At 40.6% G+C, this 24,717-nt stretch overlaps 1 protein-coding gene across 1 annotated transcript in view; it reads left to right on the forward strand.

Annotated features, from left to right (window-relative positions):
* LOC114545875 (basement membrane-specific heparan sulfate proteoglycan core protein) overlaps positions 1-24,443 on the forward strand; it is a 35,665-nt gene extending 11,222 nt beyond the window's left edge. Inside the window, exons 6-14 of the mRNA XM_028564438.1 lie at positions 10,343-10,570; positions 11,561-11,827; positions 12,148-12,408; positions 12,932-13,192; positions 18,329-18,589; positions 18,943-19,024; positions 19,139-19,199; positions 23,707-23,924; positions 24,111-24,443. Of these exons, the coding sequence (XP_028420239.1) occupies positions 10,343-10,570; positions 11,561-11,827; positions 12,148-12,408; positions 12,932-13,192; positions 18,329-18,589; positions 18,943-19,024; positions 19,139-19,199; positions 23,707-23,924; positions 24,111-24,183 (1,712 nt within the window). The 3' untranslated portion in view covers positions 24,184-24,443. The remainder of the gene's footprint in view (positions 1-10,342; positions 10,571-11,560; positions 11,828-12,147; positions 12,409-12,931; positions 13,193-18,328; positions 18,590-18,942; positions 19,025-19,138; positions 19,200-23,706; positions 23,925-24,110) is intronic.
* The last annotated feature ends 274 nt before the right edge of the window (positions 24,444-24,717 follow it).

Consider the following 24,717-nt stretch of genomic DNA (forward strand, 5'->3'; position numbering starts at 1 on the left):
CTGAGAATCCACATGGACAGATCAACTCTTCATCTCTATTTATAGATGTCCAGTGTAAGTACAAAACATCTACCGATCACTTTAAAAGTAAAAGTACATTATGATTCATCTACTGTATGATAAGTTAATGCTAGTGGGAGTGATGTTCTGAAGCAATTTCGCAGGCAGTTTACAGTTTTCATTTTAATCCTGGATTAGTTCATGGTTTATTTTCCAAGTCTGTGGCATCAATTTCAAACTACATTTTAAAAAGAACAGGCTTAATTTGTTTTAGGTTTGTCAAAATGAAGATCTATTGAAATCACATATACAACTGTATTTGCATCACCTGCCCAAATGAAAAATACATCTTCTAATATATTGTTAACAGTCAAAAATGTATTATTATTACTATGAAGGAAATCAAACTCATGCCACTTTCTATCAAATATGACTGAATTTACTGTCTTAATATTCTCCTCTAGATGGTCCAAAGCTTCCCTCTGTGTCAGTGAGTCCCTCTGCTGAGATAGTGGAGGGCAGTTCAGTGACTCTGACCTGTAGCAGTGATGCTAACCCAGCAGCTAAATACACCTGGTACAAGGAGAATCCAGGCTTTCTCGGTGAAGGATCACAGCTCCTCTTCAGCTCCATCCAGTCCTTTGACTCTGGACAGTATTACTGTACAGCTGAGAACCAGCTGGGGAGGACATCTGAATATGCATTAATTAATGTGAAATGTGAGTAAAACCTTTTTGAAAGCAATACACAACTACTGAGGTAGTTTGATTCACTATTAGGAAACAGATTTGCTTCAAACCCACCACACATTCTGTTTCAGATGCTGCCACATAATATAGTATTTAATAATCAGTTAACAAATGTCTCTTCCAGATGCTCCAAAGGTTCCCTCTGTGTCAGTGAGTCCCTCTGCTGAGATAGTGGAGGGAAGTTCAGTGACTCTGACCTGTAGCAGTGATGCTAACCCAGCAGCTAACTACACCTGGTACAAGGAGAACCAAACACTGTCTCATGGACCAGAAAGAAGTTATCAATTCACCTCCATCAGCTCTGAGGACAGAGGGAACTACTACTGCAAGTCTGAGAATCCACATGGACAGATCAACTCTTCATCTCTATTTATAGATGTCCAGTGTAAGTACAAAACATCAACAGATCAATTTAAAAGTAAAAGTACATTATGATTCATCTACTGTATGATAAGTTAATGCTAGTGGGAGTGATGTTCTGAAGCAATTTCGCAGGCAGTTTACAGTTTTCATTTTAAGCCTGGATTAGTTCATGGTTTATTTTCCAAGTCTGTGGCACCAATTTTAAACTACATTTTAAAAAGAACAGGCTTAATTTGTTCTAGGTTTGTCAAAATGAAGATCTATTGAAATCACATATGCAATTGTATTTGCATCACCTGCCCAAATGAAAAATACATCTTCTAATATATTGTTAACAGTCCAAAATGTATTATTATTATTATGAAGGAAATCAAACTCATGCCACTTTCCATCAAATATGACTGAATTTACTGTTTTAATATTCTCCTCCAGATGGTCCAAAGCTTCCCTCTGTGTCAGTGAGTCCCTCTGCTGAGATAGTGGAGGGCAGTTCAGTGACTCTGAGCTGTAGCAGTGATGCTAACCCAGCAGCTAACTACACCTGGTACAAGGAGAACCAAACACTGTCTCATAGACCAGAAAGAAGTTATCAATTCACCTCCATCAGCTCTGAGGACAGAGGGAACTACTACTGCAAGTCTGAGAATCCACATGGACAGATCAACTCTTCATCTCTATTTATAAATGTCCAGTGTAAGTACAAAACATCTACCGATCACTTTAAAAGTAAAAGTACATTATGATTCATCTACTGTATGATAAGTTAATGCTAGTGGGAGTGATGTTCTGAAGCAATTTCGCAGGCAGTTTACAGTTTTCATTTTAAGCCTGGATTAGTTCATGGTTTATTTTCCAAGTCTGTGGCATCAATTTCAAACTACATTTTAAAAAGAACAGGCTTAATTTGTTCTAGGTTTGTCAAAATGAAGATCTATTGAAATCACATGTGCAATTGTATTTGCATCACCTGCCCAAATGAAAAATACATCTTCTAATATATTGTTAACAGTTCAAAATGTATTATTATTATTATGAAGGAAATCAAACTCACGCCACTTTCTATAAAATATGACTGAATTTACTGTCTTAATATTCTCCTCTAGATGGTCCAAAGCTTCCCTCTGTGTCAGTGAGGCCCTCTGCTGAGATAGTGGAGGGCAGTTCAGTGACTCTGACCTGTAGCAGTGATGCTAACCCAGCAGCTAACTACACCTGGTACAAGGAGAATGAAGACTCACCAAAAGCATCAGGACAGATCTTCACCATCACTGATGTTGGACCTGAACACAGTGGGAATTATTACTGTGAAGCCCAGAACAGAAGAGGATGTCAGAGCTCCACCTTACATCTGACTGTTGTGGCAGGTTAGTTATAATCACGAGACTCATACTGTACTTCACATAACATAAATTGCCTAAAGAGCCATTTTATGCCACTGCTGTTGAATGACAATGAAAGGCACTGCAGCACACACAATTCTATAATATAATATCTATAAAGATTATTTTTTGGGGCTTTAACGGCCTTTAATGACAGGACAGCTTGAAGACAGGAAACGGGGGAGGGGGGTGTTTAAGACATGCAGCAAAGGGCTGTGGGTGAGATTTGAATGCGCCGCCTGCATGGCGCATGCTCTACTAAGTAAGCTAGATTTCGCCCCCACACAATTCCATTTAACAGTTTTAAATGCACTCAGACAGAGAGCAGGACACAGTCTAATGGACCCAAACATCCTGCAATGACATGTCATCTGATTTCTGTCACAGGTGCATCCAGATCACACGCAAGAATACTGCTCACTTTTGTCCTGTTTGTCGTCGTCCTCTCTGTCTACCTAGGAATTAGGTGAGCATCACTGTGGTTATATTAACCAATACAATTTAGCCATCTGTTCAATACAAACGATGATACTTTTTTGTCGTTGTCGTTTTTATTTATTCTCCTATCAAGAAGATACAAGTTGCCCAATCAACGGTTTGAGCTCAGGCAGAAACTAAACACCATCGCACAGGTAAGAAGAGTTCAGTGGTCCAGACTGAAATATCTTACAAACTACCGGGTGGGTTGGGTGAAATTTTTGGATGGGATGATGCTGGTGTTTGATGAATACTTTATCGGGGAGAACCCTTGACCCCCCCAGTTATAATGTGTCCCCCCCAATGTTGAAAATAAACATGTCCGCGAGGTAAAAAAACAGAGCCTACAGTATGCGTATACCCTCTGACGAAGATGACGGCAGTTGCGTCACCCGGACCCCAGCAGACCCTTGCGGACAGTATCATTTTGGCTGTAGCAGTTCTGTCTATACTACTTTTTGGAGTCTGCTTGGAGGACACATTGTGACACATGCGCAGTAGATCGCCCAGATCCAATGCGTGCTGTACACCCGCTGATTACCAAGTGCAGCCTACATCTCGCAGACCTTCGCGTACTTGTGGATGCTGAAAGTAAAATTTTGGCTTAAGTCTTATTTCCTAGTAAGTACCTGAGAAAATGGTTTGACTTTTGTAGTGGAAAGTTTTTATCTGTCATACTGATGTGTGATCTTTCTTTCATATATTATCCATTACTGCATGGGTTTTTATATTTTCATGACTTTATATGTATTTACGTTTATACTATACAATATTTACTCTGTTTTCTATTTGATATTATGATATATCAGTTATAGGGATCCATTATAGTACTCTATTATCTTAAAAGGAAACCATAGCTTTCTTCTGCCTCCGTAGCACTGAGGCTACGCTGCTCCCTCCCTCTCGTGTAGTGCCATACTAGGCAGCACCTGGCAAAGGGCCAATATCCTGAAGCAGTACAGACTAAGCAGAAAATGAGCAGAATCAGCGAGTGTACAGAGGGTAGAGTCAGCGAAAAAGGAACCACAGAGAATGAAGTGTCTGTACGCCCCTCAGAAGATGTCCAAAGAAGCCATTGGACCAGGATTGCTGAGTCGACAAGAATACAGTCCCTCCCCCTGCATGCTCACCCATAAAAACCCAGAGTTTTCTTTGTTCGTTGACGCGCTTTTGCAGACTGCTTGACACTCTGTTAAACTGCCTCCCTCTACTTGCAGGAGAATAAAGAAAATAACATAGATAACTCCAGTGTGTCAGACAATCTTAATTTCCAGCTTCATCACCGAACACCAAAGACATTTTCCACAACACTTTACCATTTATGTTAAAAGGTAATTACACATATGTTCCGAAACATGTTAATCAAACTGTGACTAATAGTGAGTGTCACTGTGCAACGGGCAACAGAAAGTAGTTTTTTGTTTTTTCTGAGGTCAAAGCCTGCCTTTCGTTTAGTTTAGTTTATTTCAATCAACATAAATGGTAAAAAAACAACCAAAAACACAGTGTCACCTTAGTTAATGCAGTGTCATCTTAACTCGTTTATAATCAATACTATACAGCCTGCTGTAAATCAGTATGTAGTATTTAACTGGCAAATGTTCAGAATTATTTTAATTTTTTTGGTGGACTATTTGTGTCATCTACACTGCTTTATTAAACTTTGTTGTTCTCCAACTGTCATGATTTTACCTCTCCTGTCATTCCAGACCCTGCCACGCCTCACCTGCCCCCCAGCTGTCCGCCGGGTGTTTTCTGCCAAACATCTGACCCGTCTCTTGCCTAGACGTTGGCAAAGAGAACTTTCATTCGAGAAATGTGTTTACTCCCACAGCAACATTAATAATTGCTTTGGCAATAGCAATGATAAAGAATAAAAATATATAAATATATTTTCCAAATTTTTGTGAATGTGTTATTGAGTTTTACAACAACACAGAACAACATAGCATTGTGTGGAAATTTGACGTCAATAATGTTAATTATTAACTCCTTGAAGTTGTCACAACGCTAGCTAAGCACAGGAGGAAGCGACCAGAAACCACTGCTGCACCTTTAAGTGCCGCGCTTTTTGCTCAACATCCAACTACCACCTTCCCACCACCTAGAGCCACATGTGGAAAAATATTTTTGCTGTAAATAACTTTAAATGTTGTGTCTGCCATACTCAATGCTTTTTTCATCTATGTTCTTATAAGGATTTGTTTGTGTCACTTTAATTATGAATTTGGGGCTTTTATTTTGAAGGTGTTAAGCAGTGCTCACTGTCTAGCACTGCTTCTGCTTATCATGGCGTTGTTATTAAACGATAAGATGCTGCAGTATGAAAGTGTTTCAGTTTGCAAAGCCAAGCATGTTTTGAATTAGCTATTCGTTTGTAATTGATAGAATAATATATTGTAATCAAACTTGTGTTTTACATTCCAGCACCAGATAGTATCTGTCTTTGCATGTTCTTTATCTACTTATTATTGAAATTTATTGAAAAAAATTCTGGTACAGGATATAAAAGCCTCTATTCCAGACTCAAGCAACACAAAACAAAATATATACTGTATATATATATTCACATTTTAACATGTTGTTTTCATAAAACACATTCATTTCATGATTTAAATTTTCTAAAAATTCATAAATAAGTTTTATACATTACTGACAAGCTTTATAATTATACATTACACCTTTTGACAGGCAAAATGCATCCAACCTATTCTTAAAAGAATTAATTGAAGGGGAACGCACAACTTCTTCGGGAAACTCGTTCCATGATTTTACCGCATGGAGTGTGAAAAAATTCTCTCTCTTTTCAGACAGGCATGTTCTAGGGTAAAGTTTTAAAGAATTCCCTCGTGTCTCATACCTATTGCTCCAAACCTGAAAAATAGGCTTAACTGTTTCATCATATATTCCCTGTACAAGCTTTTTTCACCTGAATCATCAGTATCTCACTAATAGTTTTATCTCAGTATCTCAACATATTGTTGCTGTTGATTTGTCTAACTTTTGTTCTGGTTTCTCTTGTTGCAGAAATGACGGAAGCAGGTTTGCAATTATTATTATCAAGTGCACCTCTTATCTAAGATATTCTTTTGAATTAGAGCACAACTCCTCCCAGTGGTTCACACAGGAAGCTGTGATGTGCTCCATGCCAACCACACCCTAACATCTGCTCTCAACACTAAACTTTTCCAATGCACTTATCTTAAGGATCACTGTTCACTCTGATCACAACATTAGACTAAACCCAAATAATTCTAACCTTCAGAGAGCGTTGAGGAAATGTACACACAGTCCTCAGCTGTTGGGCAACAGTCCAGCTTGGCTCTCAACACATTGGAAAAGAAAAGGTCAAATGAATCAAAACAAATCTGTTTTATTAGTTTCACTTTTAGTTTATGTTCATAGCAGGTTTATGCACACCCAGACCAAAGTGCTTTACGTACATTGTATCTCTATTTATGGCCCGTTTATCATATGGACTGGGGCTATAAATAAAATTGAACCTGACTTGCAATATAGGGTGAAAAAAGGAGTGATTAAAACATGTTTTTTGCTTGTCCTCTCATGGAAAGTGTTAGAGGCACTTCCCTGCCCTTCATTTCCATAAACTATATTTTAAGAACTTAATGCATTGTTTGCAAAACACCAGTAAGAATCATTTCTTCATTTCAACTTGGGGATTTACAGACATTTGTCTGCTCATGCGTATTAATGATGTAAAGAGGAAGGAAGTTAGGCGGGTTTTAAACAGCTTGATATCTATTTAACACTACTGTATTGAGCTCAGAAGACACACACTGTCTTCAGAGACCACATCCTCCTTTTTCTAATGTAGACATGTTTATTGTGAGTTAGTGCCACCCAGTATTTCTCATGTATGTGATCTACCTGCTGATTTAACAGAGACCAGAGGAGCAGCTATGAGTTTAACAGCAGCAGCGAGGGGATTTGTTGTCTTCCTTCTCTCTGTACAAGGTACTGTAGTGCACATCTACATTTACAGTATATTGTAAGGCATTTAGCAGCTTTTATTATTGATACTACAACACAGCTTTCATGAGCTGAAATTGATTTTGAATCCTGACAAAACAAATGTCATGATCGTCTTTTCTTACGTTTCAGGGCAACGTGACTCAGTCTGTATCTTCATATAAATACCTAAGATTCTTAATTGACGATTCTCTCTCTTTTAAGCCTCAAATTCAGCAACTTGTGAAGAAGTTGAAGCTGAGGCTGGGTTTTTATTTCAGAAATAAGTCTTGCTTTTCTTTTGATGCAAAAAGTTAACTTGTTGCTGCTACTTTGATGTCTGTGTTTGACTATGGTGCTGTTTTATATATGCATCTTCCTAATGCCTTCACTTCTTAGATACTGTATACCATGGAGCATTGAGGTCCATAAGAAATCTTAGGGCCCTAACTCACCATTGATCCCTGTATGCTAGGGTTGGTTGGCCTGCTTTGTACATCCGTAAACCTAAAGCGTAACTCTCGCCAAAATGCAACCTAGGGTCTTTTTGTGAATATACTCAAGTCAAACTTTTGTTTAAAAGCATAATTAGGACGGAAACGTCACTTGTAAGATTTACCGTATTTTCGTTTTTCAGTGGGAGAGCTAGGGGCACTACTATGATAGCATCAAAATCACTATTTTTAAAACACTAAGAAGGCTCGACACAACATGAAACTTTGCTTTAAGTATCACCAAGGATTCAACACATGAACTCCAGAATGCATGGATTATTGACCGTGTAGTTGAAAAAGGAGCCTCATATAAGAATGACATTTCCTCCTATGGAGTCCGTTCATTTGCATTCGGAGATCGACACTTTTTGACTGACAAGATGGCGGGTAGCGTAAACAACAACTGCGAAAGTGAATCGTTCAATACCTTTCTTTATAGTAAACTTTGGGCACACAAACAATGTTCTCAATGCTCGCGTTCATGTGTAGAGACCCTGGTAATACTTTGAGCAAAGTTTCATGTTGTGTCGAGCCTTCTTAGTGTTTTAAAAATAGTGATTTTGATGCGATCATAGTAGTGCCCCTAGCTTTCCCATTCAAAAGGCCATTTGACCGGAAACAAGAATACAGTGAAGCTTGAAAGGGGCGATTCTGTCCTAATTATGCTTTTAAATGAAAGTGTGACTCGGGTACATTCACAAAAAGACCCTAAGTTGCATTTTTGTGAGAGTTACGCTTTAATCACTTGCATGTATATATATATATATATATATATGTATGTGTGTGTGTGTGTGTGTGTGTGTGTGTGTGTGCGTGTGTATGTTATCTACATGTCACACTATTTGTCCTCGCCTCAGTGTTCTGCATTTCTCTACAGTTTCCATTCACACTCTGCAGCAGCCTGAGTGACCACAGACAGAAAAGCAACCGAGCAAAGCAGATTCTTTTATTTCCACACACTTCACCCTTCTAATATTAATCTTCTGCGTTTTTATTTTATTCACAGGTACACATTACATTTCTGTTCCTTCACTGCACCCTCTGTATGATGTCCTGCCTCAGTGCACCTAGAGATTAACTGCAGAGCAGAGATCATGTGTTCAGCTGTGACTGTTCCTTAGCATTATAAATTCTCATGTAAAACTGAACGATTTGCATATTTGTCCATTCCTCTGTTCACTTTGGCATAAACAAAAAATAACATTAACACTTGATTCACATTTACATTTAAAAAGAGACGTTAGAAAGTCCCCAACAAAGAAGTTCAAATATAAGAAAAACCTGTGTGATACAATGTTAAGCTCAGTTCTAGTAAAGCAGTCTGAGTTTAGTCAAGTTTTTCCACGTCCCCAAAACCCCAAAACGAGTTGGTACTATTAGATTACCTTTGTCTCACACTGACTTGGGATGTGAGTGGTAAGTATTTTAAGCAGAAGTAGTTTTAAGAAATGTAGCTTCAAACACTGAAGCATCTTGACTACATGTAAGTCTGTCTCCTGATGTAGTTCTGAGTCTGATTGGTCTTCCTGATGTTCTCTGTGTTACAGTGATACAGGGTCAGGATGACTGGGGAGTGACTTACACCTCTACTCAGATCTGTGCTGTTAAAGGATCAACAGTGGAAATACACTGCAGCTACACATACCCCTACTGGTGGAAAGGCAGTTATACTACAGTTGAGAAAACATTTTGGTTTACTAAAATGAAAAATGATGAACCTGTAGATCTGACAACAGACTCAGAATATTCAGGTCGTGTGCAGTACAGTTGTAATAACAAGGACTGCACTCTGAGAATCTCAGACCTGAGAGAGAGAGACTCAGCTGAGTACAAGTTCAGGTTCATAACAAACCAAGAAGGTGGAAGATATACCGGATCACGTGAAGTCACTTTGTCTGTCACAGGTAATATTGTCATTAATATGTTAAATACTTCCAGATGTTCAAAATAACATCATGTTCCTTCTTCACACATCCAGGTCTCCAGGTGATATCATATTCTAACTGGCTGGAGTGTCGGAGCAGTTGTCGTCTACCTAATAATCCTTCCTATGTCTGGTACAAGAATGGACAGGAAATTCAGGCACAAACATCTTATTATTTAAACAAATTAAATAACAAAGACAGCTATTCCTGTGCTGTACACGGACTTGAAGATTTCCCCTCTCCTTCTGCGTGTGAGTTTACACCAAGTTTGCCACAAACCTTTACTAACATAACACATTTACACATTTTCACAACATTTAGTGGAGCCTTATAACTATCTGAATTTTTAATATGGAGACCTCACTTATGAAAAATGGTTTTATCTTTCAGGTGTCCATGGTAAATCCTGCAACAGAGTGACGTACACTGACAGAAGCATCTGTGCCTCCAAAGGCTCTTCAGTGGACATTTCTTGCTTGTACCACAGCTTCAATTATCATGACGAATCAACATTGTGGTTCAGTCGTGAGCGTAATCATGGAGGGCAGAATCCTCCCCAGCCTGAAGACCTTAGTACAGACTCCCAGTATACAGGTCGTGTTCATGTTGAAACAGAGAGAGGATTCTCCACTCTGAGAATCTCTGACCTGAGAGAGAGAGACTCAGCTGAGTATCACTTCAAGTTCAGAACACCAAACTTTGAATGGAGGAGTAGTTTACCTGGTACAACTCTGACTGTCACAGGTACTGATCAACACAAACTGATGGAAATACACCAACACAGTACATTTAAAACACTGAACATGTTGATAACGGTCAATCAGTTTGTGAAATTACATTCAAGAAGAAATTACAGTTAATAAATTAATACAGTTACTAATTGCTCGCTGCTACTTCTAGGAATTGTAACTGTTGTGGTGACATGTATGTACTTTTTTTTTTTTAAGAACCTGTGATAAAATATTGTTTCTTGTTCTCATGTCCAGCTCTGCAGGTGCAGGTGATCAGAGCAACAGTCCAGCAGTATTATACCGAGGCAGAGCTGAAGTGTCACAGCAGCTGCAGTCCAGCTGGTGGTCTCTCCTACGTCTGGTTCAAGAACAGAGAACACATTACCTCGGTGGAGACATCTACTTATACAACCAGGTTTAATCCCACAGATGTCTTCTCCTGTGCGTTGAAAGGACATGAGAAGTTCCCCTCTCCTTCAGTGTGTGAGTTTACTGTGTCAGGACACAAACACACTGACATTACAATACAATGACAATTTCAGACGTAATCTCACTGGAGTCTTCTGATTCTTAATGTAGGTGCAGCAGGATTATTCATAGAAACAAAAATCACTCCACTAGTAGAAATATTCAGATATACTTTATCTTCTGATGTTACATTCCAAATTCTTTCCTACTATTATTTCAGGACGATTTGAAGTGTAAAATATGCTGTTGCTTCATTTTATGTTTAATAATTCTGTTATTGAGATGCTCCATTACTTGATGATTTATGATGTCATGGCCGAAAGCTCTAAACTGCAGTTAATTGAACAGTTTTGGACTGAAACAGAATCCATGCTGTCAGCTTGTTAGTTTGATTTTAAACTTTAAAATGGAGTTTGCAGATTCTGAAGATTTATTCATAACAGAATTTATGTTAGTAAGGATAAATCTGAAATCCATTTAATTATATTCACATTTATTTTCATCTCACAGAGAATAGATACTGACTCAACAGAATGCACAACTTGACTACTACTATAACCACAGGAACTTGATAAAATAATCTGAAACTGACCGGTAACATTTGCAAACTGTAACAACAAAACTAAAACAGCATCTGAACACAAACAAGACTGAATATTTATGTTCAGTCTTGTAAAGATAACACGTGTGTAGTTAATGATGCAACAGCTGTGAGTATAAAGAAATATTAGAAGGTAGTTTGTAGTATTTTTCCAATTCATGGGGACGGCCCAATGAAAATATTAATAAGAGCCTTTTTCCAAAATAAAACTCAAGGTTCACTCCTCACCCACAACAGAATCAGCAGAATTATTTACAAAACATGACCAGGAAGTGATCTGCACTCTGGACAGCTGCCATGAAAAAAATAGGGATAGTTTAAAAGAAACAAAATAATAATTACAATAGTCAATGGTCTATATATTCTTACCTTTATTAAGTTATTCATGTTAATGTCTCCTCCAGATGGTCCAAATCTTCCCTCTGTGTCAGTGAGTCCCTCTGCTGAGATAGTGGAGAACAGTTCAGTGACTCTGACCTGTAGCAGTGATGCTAACCCAGCAGCTAACTACACCTGGTACAAGGAGAATGGAAATCTAAACCTTCAACGTTTCAGTGAAAAACCACAGCTCGTCTTTAGCTCCATCCAGTCCTCAGACTCTGGAGAGTATTACTGTACAGCTGAGAATAAGCTGGGGAGGACATCTAGATCCATCTCTATTGATGTGAAATGTAAGTGAAACAGTTTATTCAAAAATAAAAAGCTTAAATCTGTCCAGTATTTGCAGGTAAATATATTTACTGATCATAACTACTTTCTTTAGCTCTAGCTCATTCACAGTCTTCTGATATTCACTGAGCAGCTCCAGGAGATTTTAGGGGTTTTGTGCAGTTTTAGGACTCAAACCATCACACATCAATGTAGTCAGACCACCTTTAAGTCTAAAATACTCAGACACAACTATTCACAGTCAGTAATTAAAATACCATGTGTTATTTTGTATTACATCACCTTTAACCTAGAGTAATCTCTGTTAACACATCTCCTCCAGATGGTCCAAAGCTTCCCTCTGTGTCAGTGAGTCCCTCTGCTGAGATAGTGGAGGGCAGTTCAGTGACTCTGACCTGTAGCAGTGATGCTAACCCAGCAGCTAACTACACCTGGTACAAGGAGAACCAAACACTGCCTCATGGACAACAAGGCATCTACCATTTCACCTCCATCAGCTCTGAGGACAGTGGGAACTACTACTGCAAGTCTGAGAATCAACACGGACAGATCAACTCTACATCTCAATTTATAGATGTACAGTGTAAGTACAAAACATTATAACATTAAAACCTACTTATTATTTGACATATGAGTAAATGTCTTTGGGCCATTCTTTACCTAAAAACTGGGCAAAAGCTTTTGTTGCAAAAGTTTGTCAGTGTTTACACAATCCTGGAACAGTTTGCCAAAAATGTAAATTCCTAGCAGGCACATTCCTTCAGAAACTGGGGAGAAATACTTTTGTCCACAATGTGTGAAGATTTCGGGTCACTTTAAATTTTTATGATGGGTGTGGGAGGCCACTAAGACTGTAGAAGACACCTGATTCATGTACAGGTCTATTAGTGGTTAATTTAGCCTGCCAGCTAGCTTTGAGGTGACAAGATTCAACATTCCTTTATTTGTCTTTTTAGGCTCCACACAAAAAACAAATTGTGTCTCATTAAGCAGGATTTATAAAGTAGGTGGAACATAGTCACCACAATACTTGTGTTGCTCCTCCTAGCCTGTGGCAGTCCATGCCTAAATAAAAATTCATAATTAGTCCCTCTTTTCTCCTCCAGATGCTCCAAATCTTACCTTTGTGTCAGTGAGTCCCTCTGCTGAGATAGTGGAGGGCAGTTCAGTGATTCTGACGTGTAGCAGTGATGCTAACCCAGCAGCTAACTACACCTGGTACAAGAAAAAACAGATCCTGCTTCAAACATCAAAATATATTTATCATTTCACTTCTATCAGCTTAGATGATAGCGGGAACTACCACTGCCAGTCTGAGAATAAGCATGGCCAGAGAAACTCCACATCTGTACACATAGATGTTCAGTGTGAGTACAATGCATCAGCATATCACTTCTACTCTACATACAATGTGTTTAAGTAGAGACATTGGATGTAAATGTAACAGATTGAAAGTCTGTTAATTTCAAGTTATTTTAGAAAGAAAGAAATATGTATAAAAATAAAGCTGCAAGCAGCGTTGGACGGGCCCTCGGGCCTCTGTGCGCGTCAGGGTTACTGGCGGACGCCGCTCCTTGCGACCGTGCATTTGCGCAGCACTCAGACACTGCAAATCGTAAGCAATAAAAAGGGAACTCCCTGCTGAGTTCAAGGATACCTCACACAAGCCTCTATGTCATGCAGTTCATTAGCTGTGAAAGGGGGCGTGGCCAAAGCATAGGGGTTGGGGCAAACCTTTACCAATGAATAAGGACGTCTCTGCTGAGTTCGTTGATACCTCACACAAGACTCTACCTTAAACGGGTCACCAGTTATAAAAGGGGGCGTGGCGTAAGCATAGGGGGGTGGGCCAAACCATCACCAATGAATAAGGAACTCTGCTGACTTCAATGATACCTCACACAAGGGTCTATATCAAACGGGTCATAAGTTATAAGAAAGGGGCGTGGTTGCAGAATAGGGGGTGGGTCAAACCATCACCAATCAAAAAGAAACTGTCTACTGAGTTCAATGACACCTCACACAAGGGTCTACCGTCAATGGTTCAAATGGTATGAAAGGGGGCGTGGCCCAAGTAAGTGGGCATGGTTGAAGTATAGGGGGTGGCTCAGTAACACATGTAGACCACACATTCTGAGTTTCATGTAAATCGGATGATGTTTGTCATATAAGGCTGATTTCCTGTTGCCAGCGGGGGGTGCTATGAAACGCACAAAATTGTTGCGCCGCCACGCATTCATTCATTCATTGCTAAGGTCTTACGATGGCACAGACCAAATTTGAAGTTGATGAAATCTCTAGGAGGAGTTTGTTAAAGTACAACACATAAGCCCCTCAAAAAAGGCAATTCATTTGCCGGATAAAAAAGAATAATAATTCCTTCACTTTCAATAGGGCCTTCGCCGCTGTTGGCGCTCGGGCCCTAAATAGTATTTTATTATTTTCTGTTTAAAATAACTGACAATCTCCTCTTGTAAAAAAAAGGGGGAGACAATGAAGAAAACATGGATTGTCCAATGTTCTGCACCAGGGTTAAACGATACCCAAGTCCAGTCCAGCCTGGAGTCAGCTCCCTTTTTCTCTTGGCGCTGGCACAGGAAGTCTGCTTCAGCTGGGCTCGAGTAGCCTACTCCTGTCCAGAAATCCAAGCCAGGAATTCCGTGGGGCCGCTCTGCTTCTGTCAATGGGGAAATAGTAAAATCAATGGGCAGCCTGCTTGTAGCCCGGCAACTTTAAAACAGTCTCTGGTGTCTAGTGTGACAACTTTCCTTTCCTAGACTTCATGTGCACTCCTCAACAAATTCTGCCGTCCCTGCTGCTCCGCTGTTGGCCCCTGGATCGGGATCTGGCAGCATTTCCTTTCCGCATACTAGCAGAACCTACTAGGAAAGCATTCAGGGGTGCTGCTATTTTAGAAAAACCTTTAACAAACCTTCTGTAGTACCCCACAAAACCAAGGAATGATCATGCTTAATGGTAGAGGGGAAGGGCCAGTTCTCAATGACAACTGTCTTTTCGGGATCTGTGGATATTCCCTCACCAGAGATGACATTGACTTTCCTCTGGAAACATTTATGGGGCTGCAACTTTAACTGACAATCTCCTCTTTTAAAACAAATGGGGAGAAAATGAAGAAAACATGGATTGTCCAATATTCTGCACCTGGGTTAAACAATACCCAAGTCCAGTCCAGCCTGGAGTCAGCTCCCTGTTTCCCTTGGCGCCGGCACAGGAAGTCTGCTTCAGCGGAGCTTCGAGTAGCCTACTCCAGTCCAGAAATCCAAGCCAGGAATTCCATGGGGCCGCTCTGCTTCTGTCAATGGGGAAATAGTAAGCTTGTTCGAGATGAACTGCACCTCGCCTGTAAAGTAGACAAGAGCAGGCGGCAGCAGCCGGGGGCAGTGACAAAAATCCGTTGTCAAGTCGGACAGTTTTCCAGCTGATTCCATCAGCCTTCAGGCTGAACAGGAAGTCACAGAAACACTGTAGTCCGATTCCGATTTAATAAAAATGTTATCAGACCCATATACCAGCTTGTACACAGTCTCCAGTAGTTTTAATTATGACAGAGTAGCTCTCAAAATGCTCTACATGCGACCTGTTGCTGATTTTAATTAACACACTGTAGATGATCTGTAATCTCATATTTAGTCTCTCTGACTTCTAAACGTAACTATCAGCCACAGAAAGTGTTCTGTACAGAATAAGCCTTTAAATCAGACAAAGAGCAGTTAAAATCACTCCAATTCAAAATAATAAAAAGTTTATATAAAAAATGAGTGGCCGGCGTTTCCCAGCATGCCCTGGGTCCGCCTGGGTCTTGCAGTCGGTGAAAAGCAACTGTGCTGCCGGCATCTCAAAACTGTGGCCGCCTTGATCTCGTGAGGTTATCATTGCCCACATGTGCATGACGTCACTGCAAGTTGGGATCAAGTCGGACTCAAATCTAACCGGCATGCATTGGGCTTTAGTCAGAGTTTGTGAGCGTTGACACTGCGGGGTCTGGGAGTCGGCTCCACCAGGGCACAGAAGATCCAGTCAACAGCAACACCGAGGGAAGGGGAGATCGGCAAACCAGTCCGCTGCAGCAAACGGCACGTCCATTCGTCCAGAGTGTTTTCTCTCTCTCTCTTCGGTAAGGGATCTAGCATCCTTTTATTGGGAGTGGTCTGAGCAACTGGCAAATTAGATTGCTGATGTGAACGGGGTTCTACAGGTGTGTCAATTAGTGTTAGTTGTTGCAGTTCGTGAAAGAGGTAAACAGTACAATCAATTGTCCGACACAATAATAATGTTAGGGTTCAGTGAAGTTGAGGACCCAAAGGCAGAGAGCAGGCAGGAGAACGTTTGAGGTGGAAGGTTTATTAGTCCATAAAAACAAAGTACAAATTAACAAAGGGAGTCCTGAAAGCAGCAGGCAAAAAACTAATCCAGAGTGAAGAAAACAAAAAGGGAATCCAAAAAACAAGAGCAGAAACAAACCAAAAACTTGAGAACAAAGGAAATCCAGGGAGCAAAGAACCAGACACGAACTGACTGTGGAAGACACGACAGGCACAAGCAAACACAAAAACACACAAGACTCCAAACTGGCAACAAGACAAACAATGATCTGACACTGGACAAGGGGAACACCAAGACTAAATACAGAGGGTAATGAGATAACACAAGACAGGTGACACAATGGCTGGGAAACAGGTGAAACACATTAGGACTGGGCAGAGTAATCAAACAAGATGCTAAAACACAAGACAGGAAGTAAAACCAGACTATCAAAATAAAACAGGAAACTGAGCGAAATACAAAACAGACTAAAAACGACCCCCCCCAAGGGACAGATCCCAGATGTTAAAAAGCAACCAAGGAGCAAATGTCAAACCAGGGAGGGCGGAGGGAAACAGAGGAGGGACAACAAAAACCAACCATGGGAGGGCGGAGGGGGCCCGGAGGAGGGACGACCCAAATAGACGAAATAAAGCAACCCCGAGGGGCGAGGGAAGGCACAAGAGTCACTCGGGGCAAGGGAAAGAGAGTACAGCTAGTCCTGGGGTCCAGGGCTGCGGACAGCAGCGAAGGCGGAACCCCTTGGGTGGCCTAACAGGCCATCGAGGACCTTCAGGAGGTCGAACAGGACAGGGAAGATCCTCAGGCGGCCAAAGGTGGGCGAAGGTAGATCCCCTCAGGCGGCCAAGCAGGTGCCGGAGAATGGCCAAACCACTTGGGCGCCGGAGACCGGCAAAGTCACTGGGGCAGTCACTGGGGCGCCGGAGACCTGCATAGTCACTAGCTACGGAGTATAAACATTTTCTAAAAGTGTTTAAAGGATTCATGTTTTTTTTTCCGATTAACTCCATCATTGCCGGTTGTTTTTCAGCCCAGTCTCATGCCATGTTGTTATATGGTCATGTTATTGTAATCTATTAAGTCATGGACAGGTTACGTAAATGCCGTTTTTTTTTTCGTGTGGCGATTACGCAATTGAAAGCATTGCATTTTAATGGGAAGCATATTTCGTGATCCCAGAACGCTGACGGTAGCGAGTAGTTGATAAGGCGAAAGTCCGCGTAGGGAGGTTGGTCTGGGTGGTGGATGGGTCAGAAAACACACGTGTGGCAGTAACTTTGTCCCGCGTATTGCAGTTCCTTTGTCGGCGTGTGCCGCGTGTGACGGTTCCTTTCCCCGTTCTTTTTTTTTTCCTAACCCCAACCGTCTCGTTATTGTGGTGTTTCATTTCCCCGTTGTGGTGTTTCATTTCCCCGTTGTTGTGTGTCCCTGCGGCCGGGGATCGTGTCCTGCGAGTGGCGGGTCGCGAGTGGCGGCCGGTCCGTTGTTTTGGCCGCCGTGCGGCGTTTCATTTCCCCGTTGTTGTGTGCCCCTGCGCGGGTGTGAGACCTGGCCTGATACCGGGTTGTGTATTTTTGTGATCACACCAATGTCCACTGTCTTATTACCACAAACTGGTTTCCAACGAAGGAGAGGAGTAGAGCAGAGTGGCACAATCTAATATGTAATTTAAACATTGGCTTTGCTCCAAGCTAACAATTGAACTGTCCATGCAGAAAGTAGACATCTCTTAGATCAAGAAAATGCTTTTGAAGACACAAGCTGCTGCTGCATTATGGGTAAAAGATTAACACTCTGATTTATCTCCTGAGATTTGCGTACAGTAGAACACAAACCAAATCAGGGAGTAACTCAGAGAGGTAACAAATGAGGCCACAGAGGGATGATTGGCCTTCTTGCTGAGACACTGGCAGTAAACCTACACACAACTACCAGGACAAAGATTCTAAATGCTATAGATGCAAGTTAGTCACTACACAGTTTCTCCCTGAGCAGCCTGCAGCACAGCTTCATGATATCAGGGGGAGCATGATGAGTGTCTCTTGTTTTTGCGTTATGTTATTAACATTTTAGTTTGTTGCCGCTCCCAGGTGGCAGTCATAATCAACCTAATTTACCTTTGATTAACAACAGTTTTCTCTGTATATGTTGTCCTCCAGATGCTCCGAAGCTTCTCTCTGTGTCAGTGAGTCCCTCTGCTGAGATAGTGGAGGGCAGTTCAGTGAATCTGACCTGTAGCAGTGATGCTAACCCAGCAGCTAACTACACCTGGTACAAGGGGAATGAAGACTCACCAAAAGCATCAGGACAGATCTTCACCATCACTGATGTTAGACCTGAACACAGTGGGAATTATTACTGTGAAGCCCAGAACAGAAGAGGACGTCAGACCTCCACCTTACATCTGACTGTTGTAGCAGGTAATCATATTTCCACATGATCTTAACCTTCCATTTCTTTATCCACCTATCTAATGACAAATAGATGTCAACATGAATACATTTGCAAATGAAATGTTTGCACCAAACAATAATAGCTAATCTAAAGATTTGACATTCATAAAAACTCACATTAACACACATTGTTGGAAAGATCATTTTTACATTATGGGACATAAGTAAAAACCACAAGCAAAACTACAGTACACATGAGTCATTATGTGGAATGCATCTGTCTGAGGATCCATGATCTTATGTCTAATTATCAGTTGCTAAAGGACCCAAACAACTTGTAATTCCATAATGAATCGTCTGGTTTCATCACTGTTTCCCAGGTTCAATGAAATCAGTAGCTGCTGGATCCATCACTGCTATTTTCCTGGCTATCATATTCCTCTGTGCCTTCCTATTTATTAGGTGAACAGTTCAGTTTTACTGTGATTACATTCAGTAATGCATCCTTCATTACATTAGTCATTTAGAATTGTATTTTGATGATTAATTTGGTTGTTCATTCATTCTCCTTTCCAGAAGAAAGAGGTTCTGGAAACGAACCAGCGAGCCTGGAGAGAGACCAGACAACCAAGCTCAGGTCAGAAGAAGAGTTCAGTCAGAGTCCTCTCTCACCTGGAAACATTTGAATTATGCTTCATGTCCTCTGCTAAATTATAAGGTGCTGAGACAGGGACACTGTATAAAATAATATAAACCTCTCCATCTACACAGACATGATAGTGTTTGTAAATAAAGAGGATTTAGGCAATCCTTGAATTGTATTTCCCTCTGCTGGTGATCAGTAGGCATTACAATGACAAAACAGAAGTGACCTCAAACCTGTGGTTCACTGTTTGGCTTTGAAAACGAGACTTTATCCCACAACAGAGACAATGAAATAAATGTTGAAACCAGGAATTTGGATCGCCTGGTGAAGTATTTGTAAATTCACTGGAATTGCAGAACAAGCCCCTCACCTTTAACCCTGCAGATGCTTTACAATACGAGGATTTTTTTTTTACAGGGCAATACAAATCATACTTAAAGGTCCCATATTTAGTCATGTCTTTTTAGTATAAAGCAGGTCGAGGTGCTATATAAATACTGTAAATGTATCAAACTGCTCAATCCACAGAGAAACACACACAGTGCTTATTCAGAAACTGTGTCTTTAAAGGGGTGATAGAATGCAAAACCAAGTTTACCTTGTCATAGTTGAATGACGACAGTTCGGTGGGTAAAATAGGACATACATCACACACCCAACCGGCCCCGTCAGACACCGCCTACCAAGAGTCTGGGTCTGCCGAGGTTTCTTCCTAAAAGGGAGTTTTTTCTCGCAATAGCCACTGCTAATGCTTGCTTTGAGGGAATTACTGTAATTGTTGGGGTTTTGGAATTTATAGAGTGTGGTCTAGACCTACTTTAATCTGTAAAGTTTCTCGAGATAACTCTTGTTATGATTTGATACTATAAATAAAATTGTATTGAATACATAGTACCTCAAAATCCCATCTTTCCTATGCAAATCTTACAATTTGAAACTGCTGCTGAAAAAGGGTGAATCTCAACCAAGCTGAAAGTTGACGTCAACTCCTCAACTCCTACCTTATTTGGCTCTACCTTCTATCTTTGTAACGCCCAAAAATTTACATAGGCCACTGACTGATATGAAGTCAGTTAGTCTTCTGAATAGGTTGCGCAGATCTCAGAAATTTTATATATTGTTTGTCTGCTATTTCATTACTAAATTCACTTCTGAGAGTTTTTTTATGCAAGAAATCAACTACACAGAGTTGTTTTACTAAAATGTTGTATGTCTGTGTCGGACTTCAGGAGCTCCACAATCTGCTGTGACAGGTAGTGATGGTCAAATGAAACTTTGCGAACCAGTGTCTTTACTTTCTGAGCTCACTAGATGGCGCTCTCTGTTCAAAGAAAAAGGTTAAATGAATGGCAATTCAATGGGTTTTCAAACCCTTTGTTGAACAGAGAGCGCCATCTAGTGAGCTCAGAAAGTAAAGACACTGGTTCACGAAGCTTCATTTGACCATCACTAGTGACAAGTGCCTTCCCGGTCGGCCTCTCCACCTTCACAGACCCGCTATGAGCTGGAGCTCTGACAGGATCTCACACACGAGCTGCGCTGTGTACTTTAGAAAGAAGAACGTTTTTCAAGGATATTGAAAAGAAACCACGGTCGTAAATGCAGTGTTCCAGGCTGTAAAACGGAATAGCCTACTGGCCCAGAGAAAAGTGTTTAGAACGAGTAGATATCGGACAATGGAGCGGGAGTTGTGGATCTAATGCAGCAGCGCAGAGGACGTGCCTGCAGGGCTTCACTCTCCGCAAAATTTCCCCGTGCTTACTAGGGTTTAATCCCGGGAAATCTGATCAAAACCATTTCCCCTTTCCCGGGAAAGGTTATGACGGGAAACGGGAAATAAAATAAAATAAAAAAAGGCAAGGAGTGCGTGTCTATTTTTCTCATACGGTAACGCTGATGCAGGCGACGGTAGCTACGGTAATACAGGCTCCCTAAATCATTACACAGGTGCAGTACATTCATTCATTAAAGAAGAAGAAGTTCATTGCGCAGCACGCACTACGCAGCTGGGCTACCTAGCTCCGCTAATGATGTCTGCGGCCAGCTTTGTTGGGAGCATTTTGAAAGACCGGACAATGAAACAGCTCAGTGCAAGTTGTGTGACCGGTTTATAAGGTGTTCCGGGGGGTCGACAACCGGATTGTGCAGACATTTAGAATCTCAGCATGAGAAAGTTCCCGAAGAAAACCCACCGAAAGTTTCAAAACGTTCGAGAACGAAATAAATATTTGGTTAACTTTGAGTGATTATTCCCCGTTTGCAGCCGCTTACACATCCTCAACAGCCACAGAATGGATTTCGATAACGTAATGGTTTAGGAATCATTCAATGGTTTACTTAAGCATATTTCATTAGTTTTTATAATAGATTTCTATAAAACATTGATTATATAAGGGTTTCCTAGATTTTCAGAAGACAAGTCCCAGACATTCCACCTGGCATTTCATAATTAGCGCTGCAGCAGATGTCACGCTGCAGCACGCAGCTCACTTGATCACGCAGCAGAATTGATCATTGCAAACTGTGTTGATGATGGACATAAACTGTGTTCTTTAGTCCTAAAAATGAGACAAATAATATAAAAAATGTCAGTTTGGGATTTTGGGAATGCATATTTGAATGATATCAATACATTACTTGGGCTAAAAACAAACCAAAAAAAAACATGGAAATGGAAATGGCCATTTCCCGGCCATTTCCCGGGATTCCCGGAATATGGGCTGTCTATTTCCCGGGATCTGATTCATCTCATTTTCGGGAAAAATATTAAACCCTAGTGCTTACTAGCTACAGGGTGAGTTGTGATTCCTTGGTGGAGGTTTTTTATGTCCCAAGGGTAACATTACAACAACACTAGTTGTAATGAAAGTGTAGAAACTTAGCATTTTGTCTTGCCTGTTTTAGCCGCGCTGCATGTCTGGGCATGTCTGTACTTTTGGAAGTCTGTCGGTAACAGACAGTGTGTCTGTGTGTATATGTGTGTGTGTGCACGCAGCTCTGTGTGTCTGTGCATGCGTGTGTTTGCGTGCAGCGCTGTGTCTGTGTTTGTGTCTGTTTCGTCAGAGCTCCTGAAGTCCGACATGTCTTACCAAATTTGCTATTAGTCATCAATTTTCGTACAACAGCCCATATTTGAGCTTTACAAGTTGATTTCTCGCATAAAAAAGTCTCAGAAGTGAATTTAGTAATTAAATAGTAGACAAACAATGTATAACACTGCAGTGTCTGAAATATGAGACCTGCTTCGCTCAAACAATCAGCGCACAGCTTATCTAAATATTCAAGAGCATACCATATTTGGAAGAAAAGCTGTCGTTCCAAATAGGGCCATATTCACAGGGTATTTACAGACCCATAGAATAGCACCTGGGCCATTTTCCGCCCAACCAATGTTACAAACCCTATTAGGAAACCTTAAGGAACAGTGTGTAATACCCTATATAACCATTCTATCACCCCTTTAAATGAGCCATTAGGACTCCAGTATGGTTCTGATATCACAGCTATACTATATATATAAAGGTAAAAAGTGCTGCTACAGTCATTTTCTGGCTGTAATGATGGTGCAGAGACACAGCGAGAGCAGATACAGAAGATCCGGAGACGCTGACCAATCAGAGCAGACAAGACTTTTTCAGGAGGGGCTTAAAGAGAAAGGCACTAAAACGGAGCGCTTCAGACAGAGGGTGAATACAGGTATATTCAGACAGACAGTATGAGGAAAATAAGGTGTCTTTTTAGAATTAAAGCATGTAAACATGTTTTTGTTACGCCTGCCCCGCTCTTATTGTGTTTATTTCGAAGTTTTTCTGTTGCCCTTAGTATTTCTTGTTTTGTTACTTACTGTCTTTTGGTTTTCCCGCCTTTGTTATTGTCTGATGTCTTTCACCTGTTCACCAGTCCTTGTGTCAAGTTTCTTTGTTTTAGTCGGTTTCCTGTTTCTGTTGGTTTTCCCATTTCCTGTTTTATTTTGAAGTCTGTCTTTTCTCCCTAGTCTTCTTTGGCTTTCTTTCTATGTTTTCCCACCCTTGTGATTGCCCTAATGTGTTTCACCTGTTTCCTTCTCCTTGTGTCAGCTGTCTCTCGTTTACTCATTACCCTGTTTATTTAGTCCATGTGTCTGCTGTGTCTGTTGTTGGTGGATTGTCGTTTGTCGGCAGTCCTTGTGGTTCTATTCCTGTGAGTTTGCTGTATCTCCGTGTTCCTGGATTTCTCGTTTTTTGTTGCCTCCTGGATTTGTACTCCTTCTTTCCGTGTTCCTGGAGTTGTTTTTTGGATTTGCTCACCTGCTCTGCTTACATTTGTAAGTCTATTCCTATTAAACCTATTATTTCTACTGCTGCCTCTCCTCTCATCTCTGCATTTGGGTCTTAGCCTACAAGCCTGACAGTTTTAGTAGAAACCCAAAATACAAGTATGAACCTAAAAAATAAACATAGTATGGGACCTTGAAACACTTACCTATGAGGCTGAGGACTCTTGTCTATTTTACCTTCAGGGTTCAGTGTATGACAGCCCTTCAGCTCCAGTCCAGAGAACTCCAGCAGAGCCGCACGAAGACCTTTGCTATGCCAGCGTGATCTTCTCTAAAAACCAGGAAGATCCTCTCTACTCCAACATCAGGCTAGCTCAGCCTCACAGACACAAGGAGGAAGAGGAGGACGAGGATGTGGAGTACACTACTGTCAACTTTAAGAGTTCCAGTGCTACCGCAGAGTGAGTCCATCAGAAAATTTCCTTTGCTGCACAAAGTTTGGAATGGTCAATGTTTTTATTCCCACTGTTTTATTGCTGTTGCATCTGCTTGTTTTTTTAACCTGTCCTAATTAATATTGTGAGTTTTTTGAGGTTATTATTCTCTAACTATTGTTTTTTTTTTTTTTTTTTTTCATTCACTCACAGATCTGACTATCAAGAGGCTGCGGAGGATTTATATGAACTGTACAGCACGGTCAGCAAACACCCAAGAGTTTGAACACAATACAGATCTTTGGTCTCTTTAGCAGTGTTCAAGCAAGTCAACACACTTATGAATATTAAGATTGAGTATTTGTTATGACATGCTGCATTGGGTCATTTCTCTAGTGTCATCAGTTAACTGCTGGTAAGCTTGTAATTTATAAATACCAATACACAATTTTCTGAAAAGTTACTAAGGAGCAATGTTCTACTGCCAGTGTTAACAAATCTTGTCAAGTATTTCTTTGTATATGATATTTCTTTACCACAAATTTTCTCTGCTCTCCTGTTTTATCAGTTTTTATTCTATTTTCTTTTTATTTTACTTCTGGCGCATTCCTTTCCTACAGTAAGTTAATCTTTTGTTTAAGTAGGATACCGATCTTAAAACTTAATCTTTTTTTTTTTTTTTTTTTTTTTTTTTTTAAACTGGTTTTGTTCTTATTTCACACTGTTTTTCATTCTTTGGCTGGAGTTTGTTAAACTGAATTGATTGCACTGATTTCTATTGTTTAAAGGAATGATAGAATGCAAAACCGATTTTTATCTT

Source organism: Perca flavescens, chromosome 2 (genome assembly GCF_004354835.1).
Source record: "Perca flavescens isolate YP-PL-M2 chromosome 2, PFLA_1.0, whole genome shotgun sequence".
Lineage (NCBI taxonomy): Eukaryota > Metazoa > Chordata > Actinopteri > Perciformes > Percidae > Perca > Perca flavescens.